At 44.4% G+C, this 13,603-nt stretch overlaps 1 protein-coding gene across 2 annotated transcripts in view; it reads left to right on the top strand.

Annotated features, from left to right (window-relative positions):
- Window positions 1-13,378, top strand: part of FAM184B (family with sequence similarity 184 member B) — a 120,809-nt gene extending 107,431 nt beyond the window's left edge. For both annotated transcript variants that reach the window (XM_018049321.1, XM_018049320.1), the window contains 6 exons: window positions 1,417-1,595; window positions 3,298-3,444; window positions 5,537-5,654; window positions 7,364-7,468; window positions 8,246-8,445; window positions 10,455-13,378. In XM_018049321.1, the coding sequence (XP_017904810.1) occupies window positions 1,417-1,595; window positions 3,298-3,444; window positions 5,537-5,654; window positions 7,364-7,468; window positions 8,246-8,445; window positions 10,455-10,548 (843 nt within the window). In that variant the 3' untranslated portion in view covers window positions 10,549-13,378. The remainder of the gene's footprint in view (window positions 1-1,416; window positions 1,596-3,297; window positions 3,445-5,536; window positions 5,655-7,363; window positions 7,469-8,245; window positions 8,446-10,454) is intronic.

Raw genomic sequence — 13,603 nt, 5'->3', positions numbered from 1 at the left:
TGATCTCCCACACAGAGAAGAAATGTATTCATTCATAAGAAGGGACAACTCCAGGCAGCAGGAATGAAGGGGCGGCGGTGGCAGGGGCCAGAATATAAGGATGCGCTGGTGGATACCACTGTAGGTAAGTGGTGTTCCTTCCCCCGGAATCTTCTGAGAGCCCCATGAAAGATTTCTCAAATCTTTCCCAGCCAAGGACAGAGAGGGATGGACATACCCTTCAGCTTCTCTCTCCCTCCAGTCAAGCGTGGCCCCACAGAACCTTAACCAAGCTCTTCTGGGTCACGCAGATGTGAGTGCCAGGTGGTGCCCAAGAGTGTCCCACATCATGTGCGCCCCAGGGCTGGAAGCAAGAAGTACGGGGCCTGGGCCACACATGCCCCCTCTGCAATGCTGTTCGGTCCTCATGTGGAAGGAACAGGTACACAAAACTTGAGGCACGTTTGTATGGCCTTGAAAACTGCTACATTCACCAATTGGGGAGTAACTGTGCCCCCATTTAATGTTGGACATAAATCTTTATATTTCTGTCTGAACCTTGGCATTTCAAGCATCATTTCACAGCAGGCATTCATTTGGCACCTACTGAATCCCAGATACTGTGCTAGGTGGTATAGAACTGGGAAGGCTGAAGTGGAGAGGGCTCCTTCCTTTTCTCCACCTGGTGGTCTGATAGAGAAAAACAGCACTTCAGCGAATCAGTGCACTTCTGTGTAACCTCTACACAGATGGGATCTGGCTCTCAGAGAAAAGAAAGATCGTTGCCTCTCCCCCAAGGAGATGAGAAGGTGTCACCAAGGCAGGAATGATTGGGTGTGGAGGGCACCCTAGGTAAAGAGACGGGCAAGGGCAAGTGTGGGGCAGTAGATTATAACTGCGGTGGCCTCAGAATCACCTGGGAAGCTTTCTCAGAAGACACAGGGCTGAGATCTATCCAGATTCACTCTTCCAGAATCTTGGGAGGAGGTGTGACAGATCATTATTGTTCAGCCAATATTCACTCTCCCCTTCCTCTGCCCTCTGTGATGTTGCCCCAGATTTACATGTTGAAGCCCTAATCACCAATATGATGGAATTTGGAAATGAAACCTTGGGGGATAACTAGTGAATTAGTGTCCTTACAAGAAGAGACGGGAGACATCCTCCCCCGCCCTCCCCCAACACACACATAGACTCCACAGAGGTGGAGTGTTGGGCTTGTTTTAAGCCACATTCTTGGCTCTCCAGCATCATTCAACTTTTCGAGAGCCAAATTTGGCCAACTCTCAAAGCTGAAAACTTCAAGAGACTAGACATGAGCTCCTGAATCAAGTCTGGAATTTGAGCTCCAAGCTGGGTCTTTGCCACAGTACATCTGTGGCCCTTGTCTGCCATTGAGCCTCCTGCAAATGGTTCTTCTGGCTGCTTTCTCCCCAGGAGGAGGGTGGCCTGGGCCAGGCGGGCTCTCCCAAAGGCAAGAGTGCAGCGGAGCTGCAGCCCAGCGAGGGATGCTGCCTCCTGGAGGAGAACTCGCAGCTCAAGGAGGCAGTGAGACGGCTGCAGGCCGAGGTGGAACAGCACCAGCAGGAGGCGCTGCAGCTCCGCGACCAGCACAGGTCAGTCTGAGGCTCCCAACTTCCCTCCCTCCCTCTCTCCCAACTCTGCCCCTTAGTGAGCCTCTGGGATTTAGGATTAGGTTACACCTTCAGTATCTTCCCAAAGAAAAGACTCCCTAGTACACCAGGACTTCACTGGTGTTACTCCTTTGACCCATGTAAGGTATCAGTGGTCTAGGAATTCTAGATCTCAAAACTGCAGAGAATAAGCCCTGAAGTAGAGGGAGGGGTCGATGCTGGGTTTACCCTATTTCCCTACAGATCAGGAAATTTATGGAATCAAACTTAATAATACCAGAAGTATCCTTAAAACCAGCCTTAGGGAGACGGTGCAGTGGCATGGTTTAAAAGACAGTCCTGTGTGCTCCTGTTAGTAGCTGTGTGCTCCTGTTAATAGCTGTGTGAACTTGGGCAAGTCTGCTAACCTCTCCTACCTGTAAACTGTAGGAAACACTACCTCTCTTGGGGCTACTGTAGATGCAGTGAAACATATAGGAAGATGCTTACCATGGACAGACCCTGGTACTTGGTAAATTGTAGTGATAACTATGATCTTCTTATCTAGGTTGGATAGCCCTTTTTCCATCCTGAATTCACAGACTTTTTTCACCTCGATGGAAAGTTTATAACTACAACTTTAATTTTGTTAATAGATATAGGACTTTTCAGGTTATCTGTTTCTTCCTGAGCAAGCTTTGGTAATTTGTGTCTTTGAAGGCACTTATCCATTTCATCCCAGTGTTTGAATGTCCCGGTTTCCAGCATAAAGATCAAGTGAAAGTAGGCCTGAGCTCATCTGAGGAATAGCCATGAACCCACCTGGCCAAGGTGGAGCACCTTAAATTCAGTTAGAGACTCATCATGTAACACTAGAATAAGGACACTGGACCAGAGTAGGGGTTCCTAATCATTTCCAGGTACAGCTTCCTCCAAATGAGGAAAGCAACAGTCCCTCTCCTGGAGAAGGGTATCCTCACATAAAAATATGCATGTACTTTTGGAGGGTGTCAGGCCCCTTAGGCTGGTCTGTGGATCCCTTAGTGCTCCACCCCAAGGTTAAGAAAAGTGATATTAATAGTTGATGGTCGAACATATACTTTGTGCCATGGACTATCCTAGACATGGATTAACATGGTTCATCCTTGCAATAACCCTATAAGGTAGCCCCTATTGTCAGTCACATGGAGAAACTGAGCCAAGCCTAGCTTGCCCGAGGTCACACAACTAGGAAGTGATGGGGGAGGTCAGGGATGGACACTGGTAGCCTAAATGCTGTTCTCTTAGCCCCTCTCACACCCTGCCTTTCCAGACTGGACTGCAGGTCTCCCAGCTCTCAGAGTCCCAACAGTCATCAATTCTGATGAAGAATCTCAGCCTCCAGGCCTCCTCACCTGCTCCAAGTGAAAGGAGTATTTTCTGGGACTCCTTTCTTGAGCTATCCTCCCACCTTTCCCCTTTGTGCTCAGGTCCCTCATGGAATGCTGGGGTGGAAGGTGCTGAGAAGGTGTCCTGCAAGATGGGTTTATCCTGGTCCCCACAACTCAGAGAACCCAGGTCTCCTTCCCACCATGTCCTGACCTCAGATTCTGCAGGCCACCTGGCAGAGTGGGGAGAAACTCCAGTCCCCTAGAAGTTCAGTTGCTAGACGCCTGGGCAAGCCCAGCTGTGCTTCTCCTCCCACCCCCCACCCCCACCCCTCCAGGCTGCTGCAGGAGGATCAGCAAGCCCAGCGGGCCCGGGAGGTGGAGATGCTGCGCCAGGAACACCGGAAGGAGATGCAGGCCATGGTGGCTGATTTCAGCAGTGCTCAAGCCCGGCTCCAGGCCCGGCTGGCTGCCCTGGAAACCGAGTAAGTGAGGCTTTGGCCCCAGGATGGGAAGGACTTGTAGACGTACCATTTTGTTGGGGGGACCAACTCATCCCACTGTCCCTGGGACTCTCTTAGTTTTTAAACTAGAAGTCCTGAGTTCCACAAGCGCCTCAGTTCCAGGCAAACTGGGAAGGTTGGTCACACATCCTTTTATGAGAGACAACATTCCTGTCTCATGCAGGGCACTATTAATCTGTGAGGAATGAGCACGGTTTAACCCTCACACTTGGAAGAAATCAGAAGGATCAAGGCTGCTCTTTTTATGAGCATCTCCCCCTCTAATATGCATCATTTCATATAATCTTCACAGCAGTTCTTTTTTTAAAAAATTAATTTATTTTAATTGGAGGCTAATTATTTTACTATATTATAGTGGTTTTTGCCATACATTGACGTGAATCAGCCATGGGTGTACATGTATTCCCCATCCTGAACACCCCTTCCCAGTCCCATCCCTTAGGATCATCCCAGTGCACCAGCCTGAGCACCCTGTCTCATGCATCAAACCTGGGCTAGTGATCTGTTTCACACATGGTAATATACATGTTTCAATGCTATTCTCTCAAATCATCCTACCCTTGCTTTCTCCCGCAGAGTCCAAAGTCTTTAGATCTGTGTCTCTTTTGCTCTCACAGCAGTTATTAAAGGTAGAAGCTTATTCCCATGGACAGATTAAGAAACCAAGAGCCCTTCTTGCAAGCATTCATTTATTAATTCAACAATTTGTTAAGGGCCTTCTGTGTGCCTTGCACTGTTTTAGGTTCTGGGGTTACAGTGGGAATAAAACAAAAACTGTGCTCTCATAGCACTCACAGATTCTAGATGGAGATTCTGACCAAGAGTAAGCAAACAAATATTAAACTTCATAACAGATAGTGAAAATGCTATAAGGAAAACAGGATCAGTATCTGGAGTGCCAAGGGTGGGTAAGGAGATGACATTTAAGCATTAGGAGGCGTGGAAATGAGAGCAACATTTGGACAAAGAGCTTTCCAATCAGACAGAAGAAAAAGTGCAAAGGCCCTGGGGCCTGCCTCCCAAAACCAAACAGCCAGAAGGCTTAAGTGGAATGAATGAGAGAGTGATGGTAGAACTAAGGTTGGCAGAATAGCTGGGAGGGATAGAGAAGATGCTCCACTGAGTGAGAACAGGTTTGGGTGAATTTGTGTGGAGTGCATATTCACCTTTTAACAGGGTCATTTCTGAGTGCTGAGAAGAGAAGAGACTGGGGGATCAGGGTTAGTGACAAGGTGACCAGGTCAAGCAGCACTAAGTAACTTTACATGTCACCTGTCTTACCCTTAACTTGTGCTTTTAAAAACTGTCCCCAACTGTCTCCAATATGAAGCAAATCATCTAAAATCTGGAGTAGGTTTTACCACCTACCATCTAATGGGTTCTTACCATGTGCCAGGGATACATTATCTCCTTGAATCCTCACAACCACTCAGTTTCATGCCCATTTTAAAGAAGGAACTGAGGTTTATGGGCAAAATACCCATTACATAGCTAGAAAAAAGCAAAGCTGGGTTAAGAGCCTGGGTCCTCTCACTCCAAAGCCCTGGCCTCTTATCACCTTCAGCCCCCCTCCCTCTACCACCATCCGGAGGTTATTTCTCTCCAGCTTCACACTGAAAGGGCTGTGGGTACCTGCTACCCCCCTATTTTGCAGAACCAGCTCAGGCCGTGCTCTCTGGCCACCAGGAGATGGCGATGGAACCACATCTGTACTTAGCACAACCTGCTGTCCTCGGTAGCAGTGGGGACATTTGCCAGCCAAAGCCACTTTCCCCAAACTTCCCTGGTTCTTGAAGCCCTGGTGAATGTGGCATCTATGTACACAGATCTTTGATTCCTGGGCTGTACACATGTCAGAATGGGAGTTGGGGTCCTGGGCTCCATCTACCTGGAGCTCTGCAAGCAACTCACTGGCTGACCCTGGGCCTCAGTTTCCCCTTTGGTGAACAGAGTGGCCAGCCAGGCCAAGCACACGGCAGCATCCCCATCATGTCCACATCTCCCTCCTGAGTCATTGTGGCGCGGGGGCTAACTGCATGCCTGCTTGAAACAGACTGAAAGATTCCGGAGAGAAGCCAGGGAAGGGGGCATCCAGGCCGGAGGACGTTCAGCTCATAGGCCGTCTGCAGACCCGCTTGAAGGAGAGGGAGGAGATCATCAAGCAGCTGACGGTGAGGCTTCAGGGGCGTTCGCTTTAGCCTGGCACTTCCCTGGGGGCCTAAAACTGTATTCCTGATAACCTGAAAACCACCTTACAAAATGTCCTTGGTTATTGTTTCCATTATATAAAATAATACATGCTCACTAGAAAAAACACAGGAAAGTAGAAGGCAAAAAATAATTACCCTGCTCCCAAGTCCTACACCATCTGCCTGATGTTGGTATTGGTTTGTGTTTTGCTAACCTATAGAATTTGGGAAAATCTAGAATGACTTGGACCTCACATCCGTGTCTCCTCACTCTGACCATTGCTTTAGGATTTGTCCAGCCTTCCTGTGCTCCACGTTTTGGTTGAAAGTTCTCTGTAAGCCAGCTCCCAGTGGTTTACATTCAGCTCTGGGGACTTTGGCTGATATACTTGCTTCTATCAGCATGGCCCATATGGGTCAACTAGTTAGCCACATGTGAAGTCTAGCCATTTCCCTGTGTCTCTCCCTTCGCCACCTTGGTCCAGGCCCCACTGCCTCTTAAAAATGGTGGAGAGTCCTTTGGTCTCCCCACTCACTCAAGCCTCACCCTACTCTGCAGACCTCACAGCAACCAGGGTAACCTTATTAAAATGTAAGACACATCACAGCACAGCTCTGATCAGTACTACCTATGGCTCCCTGTCCTTCTCAGAGTAAAATCAATGGTCTTATAGTGGCTACACATCCTCCCACAACACACACACACTTGTAACTCACACCCATCCTCGCACCCTCCTGCTCCCCAGACACACTGCTTCTTGTCAAGATGATGAGGAAAACTTAACCACTGACGGAAAATTAGATGATACTAATAAGGAATTGGAGAAGGAAATGGCAGCCCATTCCAGTATTCTTGCCTGGAGAATTCCAGGGACAATAGAGCCTGGCAGGCTACAGTCCATGGGTCGCAGAGTCAGACTTGACTAAGCGACTAACACACAATAAGGAATTGTTTGTTAAGTGTGACAAAAGTATCATGGTTATGTTTTGTAACAAGTCCTTATCTCTTAGAAATACTTATCAATGTTTTTACAGATGAAATTTGACAACTGGAACTTATTTTAAAAACAAGACATCTGGAAAGAAAAACAGTGGAAAATGACACTGATAAAGATTGACCATATAGCGATTGTGAATTGTTTAGTCAAAGTCATGTCCAACTCTTTTAGACTGTCTAACCCCATGGACTGTAGCCCACCAGGCTCCTCTGTCCATGGAATTTCCCAGGCAAGAATAATGGAGTCGCTTGCATTTCCTTCTGAGATCTTCCTGACTCAGGGATCGAATCCACATCTTTGGCATTGGTAGGCAGATTCTTTACCACTGAGCCACCAAGAAGACCCATATAGCGATTGTACCTGGGTGGTTTTTTTTAATTTTGCCTTTGCTAGTAACTTTCTGCAATAGACTTTTCTTAGATGCTAAGAGTACCTGGATCTCTGATTTCCCTAAGGCATTCCAAATAAGCTTGCCCTTTCCTTTACAAGAGGGGCTGGGGACACCAAGGCCCCAGAAATAAAGGTGCTTCCTCAAAGCCTCAGTGAACTATAATTTGATTCCCACTGACTTCCCCTCTTTCCCCTGGTCTTTCTTCCTCTCTGTAATCTGCCCTCACAGCCATCTTCCTTCAAATCAAACTCAGTGTGCTGAGTAATTAGGCTCATTTAGACTCAGTTGTATTGTTTTTCCAGGAGGAGAGAAGATTTCACTATGCAGCGTTCCCCAGCGCAATGTCCCATCGGAATCGATCCTTCTCTTTCAATCCTCACCCAGGGTATTTGACCCCTTCCATGAAGGTAAATTGGTCTTACTGGTTTTAATGCATTACATAATTCTGCTGGCTTCATTTTCCCCAAAGATAATGGTAGCTTATTTATCAACAGTCTCACATTCATTTAGAGAAATATTCTTTGAAAATAAGACCCCCCAGGAGATAGTACAAATTACTAGCAAACTGTTTGTATCTGACAAGGCAGATTACGTATAATTTTTAATGAGTTTTTTAAATTTTCCAAACTTTTTATATATGTGTCACTACTAATAGTGGCTATATCTTGGTGATAGAAAGGAGAAAGGCAAGAATCCTTCACTTCACCTTTTTTTTCCTTTTATATTTTTGCAATGTATTACAGTGAAAATAGTCACATCCAGATTTCTCATCTGCTATCACAAAATCCTAAAGCACTAGTTTCTATTTTTTGGTAATTCATTACCTCCAGTTGAATTCATGTGAGCTCATTTATAATTTTTATATATCCCTCTTCATGTCACAAAATGTAAGTTTCACTCCAGAAATATTAAAGTATTTGAGGACAGTGTGGACCAGCTTCTGCTGAGGGTGCCTTTTAAAATCTAAAAACTTTAAATTAAAACATACATTTGCTGCCAGAAGTTTTGGATAGAGATTGTGAGCCTTTTTTAAAGCACAACTAAACGCTTTAAAAAAGAGCATGCAATATATAAATAAAAGTACTGTCTCTTGCTCACGTAATTCTGGCATGGCAGGCTTATCTACTTTTACAATAATGCTTCTGTTAGGTGGCACTAACAGGCCTTTCTTTTAATACCAACAGAAAAAGAAGATGGAGGAAGTGCCCAGCCGAGTGGTCAGTGTGCCAAACCTCGCTTCCTATGCTAAGAACTTTCTGAGTGGTGACCTGAGCTCCAGGATCAATGCCCCTCCAATAACTAAGTCACCCAGCTTGGACCCAGGTCCCAGCTGTAGCCGGCCCTACAAACCCACGCCATCTCTAGATGTGCAAACTGCCACAAGGTAGGGGGCCAGAGCTGGGCTTCTCAGGAAGGCAAAGAACCTTCCTGCCAATGCAGGAGACGTAAGAGAGGCAGGGTTGATCCCTGGGTTGGGGAAGATCTCCTGGAGAAGGGCATGGCAACCCACTCCAGCATTCTTGCCTGGAGAATCCCATGGACAGAGGAAGCTGGCAGACTATGATACATGGGGTTGCAAAGAGTCAGACACTGCTGAAGTGACTCAGCATGCACGCAGAGGGCCAAAGCTATGATTCCATTTTTCTGTTGACAGGAGGGAAATTAGAATTCCTTTCTGGCACCTGTTAAATACCCAGCATTTGGGCCGATACAAAGAATAACAAAACAAGCCTTGCCTTGGACAAACTGAAACTCAGCCAAAAAGAAAGATTATCTATGAGAAGGGAAATAGGTCATTCTTTAGAAGAGATACTATTCCCTGATAACAAATCCCAGAAAGTCTCTTTTTTTCTTTTTTCCTTTTCCATGGATGAGTAGACAGGGGACACTGAATCACTTAGCAGATCACTTCAGAGTGGTTCACACAAACGATGGGCTGTCATCATCTGGCCTTGAGTCTGGATTCAAGTTCCGGTCCTCCTCATTCTTAGCTTGTGTGGCTTTGGGCAGCTCACTTGACATCTCTGTTTCCTCCCCTCTAAAATGAAGATAATATGCCACCTACCTCTTCAGACTCATGTGAAACTAAAGGGGTTAATCCATAGGACATGCTCAGCACAAGACCTGGTGTAGAACTATTTAGCAATTTCCCACTATTATTAAAAGGTTATTTCTCAAGATTCATTATATAATCTTGTAATTTTAATCTTAATCTGTGGGTTTGGTTGATCACATACGGTGCTCTCTGATACTGCTTTGTTTTCCACAAACCCCTGCAGAATGCTTCTCTTCCAGAAATGTGTGATTTCCCCTGTTATTGATTTTCCTTCTTCCCCAATTTTTGTTCAGAGCTAAATCTTTAATTATGGACTCTGAGTTTGCTTTTCAGAAGAGGCCTCTTCTGAAATGTTCCTTTTCCAAAGGCCCTGCCTGCCCAAGGCTCTTTGGACAAAAATGAATGTGGAGCTGGAAGGACCCCCTGCCAGTCATTGAGCAAGTCCAGCCCTTTGTTTCGAAGCTGAGGACACTGAGGCCTAGAATCCCAAGCATATGGTCTATTAACTGCCAGAGCCAGAGCTGGCCTGACCCTGGCCACTGTTCATCTCATTATCACACACCTTTTTAAAGCTGTGTTCCCATTGTTTTATAAGAAGCTTCACAAGTACAGATAGAGACTTTTCAGATAGGTATACACTGTACTTACTTATCATCTCTCTTTTTCAGTTTATTAGACTAATTTCACAGCCTCACTGAAAGGCCAGAGCACATTAGGTAACTTTTGAAGAGGCCAGAAGTGTAATTTTGTATTCATTAACCATTTCTTCTTTTACTGTTTTTTGAAAGGGGTTTATTGTTTAATTTGTGCCTGAAATAAATAGTAAATGTTGCGGACTTCTCTGGGAGCCAGAGGTTGAGTCCAGCTGCCAGTGCAGGAGACATGGGTTCAGTTCCTGGTCTGGGAAGATTCCACATGCCATGGGGCAACTAAGGCCGTGCACCACAAGAGAAGCCACTGCAATAAGCCCGCACGCTGCAACTAGAGAGTGGCCCTTGCTTGCCACAACTAAAGAAGGCCCCCATGCAGCAACCAAGACCCAGCTCAGCCTATACATATATATTTTTTTTTTTTCTTCTTTTAAATAGTAAATGTTGCAAAATATGCCTCATTCATTTTAAGTGAAATAATGGACAGCATTGTTTCCACAACGGAATTAGATGCTCTCTCATCTTCATCCTTCACAACTTGTTTCTAGCTACCAATATTGACCCATCACATTCTAGTATCTTTTTAAGAGTAAAGCAGTAGTTATCTTTCCCTGAAAAGATGATGGCATATTAAGTTGTTTACTGAATAATTTTCAAAACCATCTAAGAAAACTTGTTTGTTTTTAGGACACAAGATGATGATACAGCCCAACCCAAAGAAGTCCAGCAGAAGCAAGGTTCAGCACACCAAGAATGGTTTACCAAATATTTTTCTTTCTAAACTGATCCTTGGGATAGCATAAAGAGGATATTTGAAAAACATTTCTTTTGAAACACCTGACTGAAGGAATGAACTAAAAAGCCAACCAACCAAATAACTTGCTTGTAATATGATTTACATATATAGCTAAAACAAATTCTTACATTAACATTTCATACTGTTTCATTGGGATGATAAGATGAAACAAGCCAGTGTTTTCAGAAAGCACCAACAGGGAAATATTATTAATGTTACTGATGACCTATACATGATTATTTCTAGTGTCCATAAGACTGCACACCACCTTGTGGAATATCAGACTTTGTGATTTCCATGGTCTACTTTGAAAGTGGTTTCATTTTTCCTAGGATGATGATCATCTTCACTTTAAAGTGTTTCTATGTAAATAACTCCAAAATGCACACGCAACCTCAATAGGAAGGGGAATAAAACAAAGCTCAGAATAACCAGGAAAGCCAGTTTCTAAAAACCAAACCCAACTACTAGGAATGGACTGTAGCAGATTTTGGCATAGTTGGGTCAAATATTTTGACTTCCTAGGTCCAGGATATGAAGATTACAGAGGGTGTAACACCTACCTCAAAGGGGCTTTTTGAGGTTTAAACAAAATATGGGCAATAATTCTAATCATGAATTGTAGTTAAGCTCTGCCAGGATTTCTCTGTGAATAACGGAGCCTGACCCTGTCATACATCTCAACCTCAATGACTGTAGCATCGGCTCGATTGTTTGTGACGGTTTCTAGATTATCTGTTCTTTGAAGTCAAAGACCTACTGAACCTCTAGTCTTGCCTCGTGGTGCGTTGCTTCCCCATCGCATGGATGCTCAGTGGATTAAAGGCAACTGAAAATGGCTGTTCAGTGCTGATCTTGCTGTCAGTCCATGCTGAGTTGTCTGATCCTCTGATGGAGCATTGCAGTTTAACAAACTCAATACAACTTTCAGTGGGAAAAATACATCCTCAATCCTTTGGTGCTGGCCCAGCAGGTGGCCTATAAACAGTTGTCTATTCCATGCACTGTCAAATCTTCACTTTGAATAAAACTTTAAACAACTGGGCAATAAAAATGGTTGTGACTTGTACTGATTTTTCAGAGGTGAAATTATACAAAGGCTGAACTTGGAAACAGGGAGTTCACATTAACCTCAGTCAGATCATCTCCAATAAAATGTAGCTGCTCATGCACTTGGGTCATTTTGAGAGAAATGCAATTACAACTCAGACTCATAATCTGAAAGTAAATTTACTACCTAATTAAAACATATAGCCCAATAACATACTTTTTTTAAATGCAAATACTTGTTTCCGTCTGTGTAACATGCCCTGTTACTTTTCAGTATCAGGTATTTTTTAGTTTTATTTCCTGCTTAAAGTGAACATTATAGGATAGTGTTCTGTGTTTTAAAAGAGTACATACAGGTAGTTCTATTTTTGTTGAAATATCTTCCCACCACTGTGCAACTCCTGATGACTAACAAAGGAGGCTATTTAATTCAGCATAACACATGCTACAGAGATAGAATTTTATTGAGACGCCATATCAGTTTTAACTCCTTGTTGCATGTGACTAAAAGATCATGCTAAATTTTAAGATTATACACAAATAATTATCTTTGCTAAGTACATCTTGGCATGCATCTATCATTTTTTCTTTAGGACATATTCCTTGAGTATTGAAATAAAGCATCAAAGGATATGCCTAGGCTTTTTGTGTAATACTACCAAATCACCAGAAAGTTTCTAGCAATTTACACCTTCACCAGCAGGGAATGAAATTCTACCTCTCTGTACCCTAGATAATATTGATAAGGAAATTTGAGAGAGAAAACATTCTTGTTTTCTTTTGCATAATCTGGTTCCATTCATCTCTCAAGAGCAGAGTGGTCTAGAGACGATGGGGATGGCTTGGAGGTTAACAGCAGACATGAAGACAAATGAACTGATTCAGAATTGATTTAGGAGGAAAAACAGGGTATCTCTTTAGGCTATATTATAACAGAGAGAAGGAATTAATGTATGCCTGGAACAAACCTGGAAAGGAACATTTCCCAGTTGCCAACTGTTTCTTAACTGGGGGAGAAAAGAATGAGGTTGTCCATCAGTAGCTGCACACTGCATACCTGAGCCCTTATTACTGCTCCAGTATCGGTGCAGCAGCAGGTGCAGGCGAGGCTACCTGCTACATGCTCGGTCTCCAGCCTCTACCTGGATTCCGTAAGGGCAAGTCTGGAAAAGTAAACAGAGCTATGATTGGGACCAGTTTCCTAGCATCCTTCAGGTTTCTAAGAAGAGCACTAATCTCCACCATCATCCCCAAGGTGCAACATTGGTTTTGATCTGCTGCCTCCTACTTGCTTCTCAGCTTGTCTGTTCTCCCCCTGCAGGGGATAACCAAAGATGCTCCAGAAACTCATAGAGGCCTTTGAGCATTAAAGAGTTATTCTGTCACTGTCCCTTTGCTCAGTTGAGACAGTGGAGTGTTAACCAGCCAATTCCACCGTTCTTATATGCAACATTGAATCTGTGCATTGACAAAAGTTCCCTTCCACTGGGAAACTTGCCCAGGGAAGCACTGGTAAAATCCTCAATAACGAGGCCACCCTCTTGTGCTGGTAACTGGCCCTCACATCCCACTCAGGATGGATCTTCCTGCCATTTGGACAGTGAGTGAGTGAGTTTCCAACCTCACCCTCCTGTCGATTCTCTCAGACCGTGCTCACAGCAGCATGTCAGTCAGGCCCTCCAGGAGGCATACACTGAGACAGCTGGAGGAGCAAAGACCACCAGAAACCTAGCTATAGTTGAATGAGTTGGGTTTAATATTTGTTGGAACAGAGGTAGAATGTCCATCATGAAGAATCGTGGGGCTTCTCAGAAAGTGTTTTAGAAAGACCCTATTGTAAGATTTTGGCACTGGATAATTTCAAGGAGATTCTAAAAGAGCAGGGCTTCATTCCAAATTGGATGCTGTCAGAAAGCAGAGGAAACTGACTGGATCTTATCTTACTCCAGTAGTCATATACAGATGTGAGAGCTGGACCATAAAGAAGGCT

This window comes from Capra hircus, chromosome 6 (genome assembly GCF_001704415.2).
Source record: "Capra hircus breed San Clemente chromosome 6, ASM170441v1, whole genome shotgun sequence".
Classification (NCBI taxonomy): domain Eukaryota; kingdom Metazoa; phylum Chordata; class Mammalia; order Artiodactyla; family Bovidae; genus Capra; species Capra hircus.
This window is presented reverse-complemented; position numbering and strand designations above follow the sequence as displayed.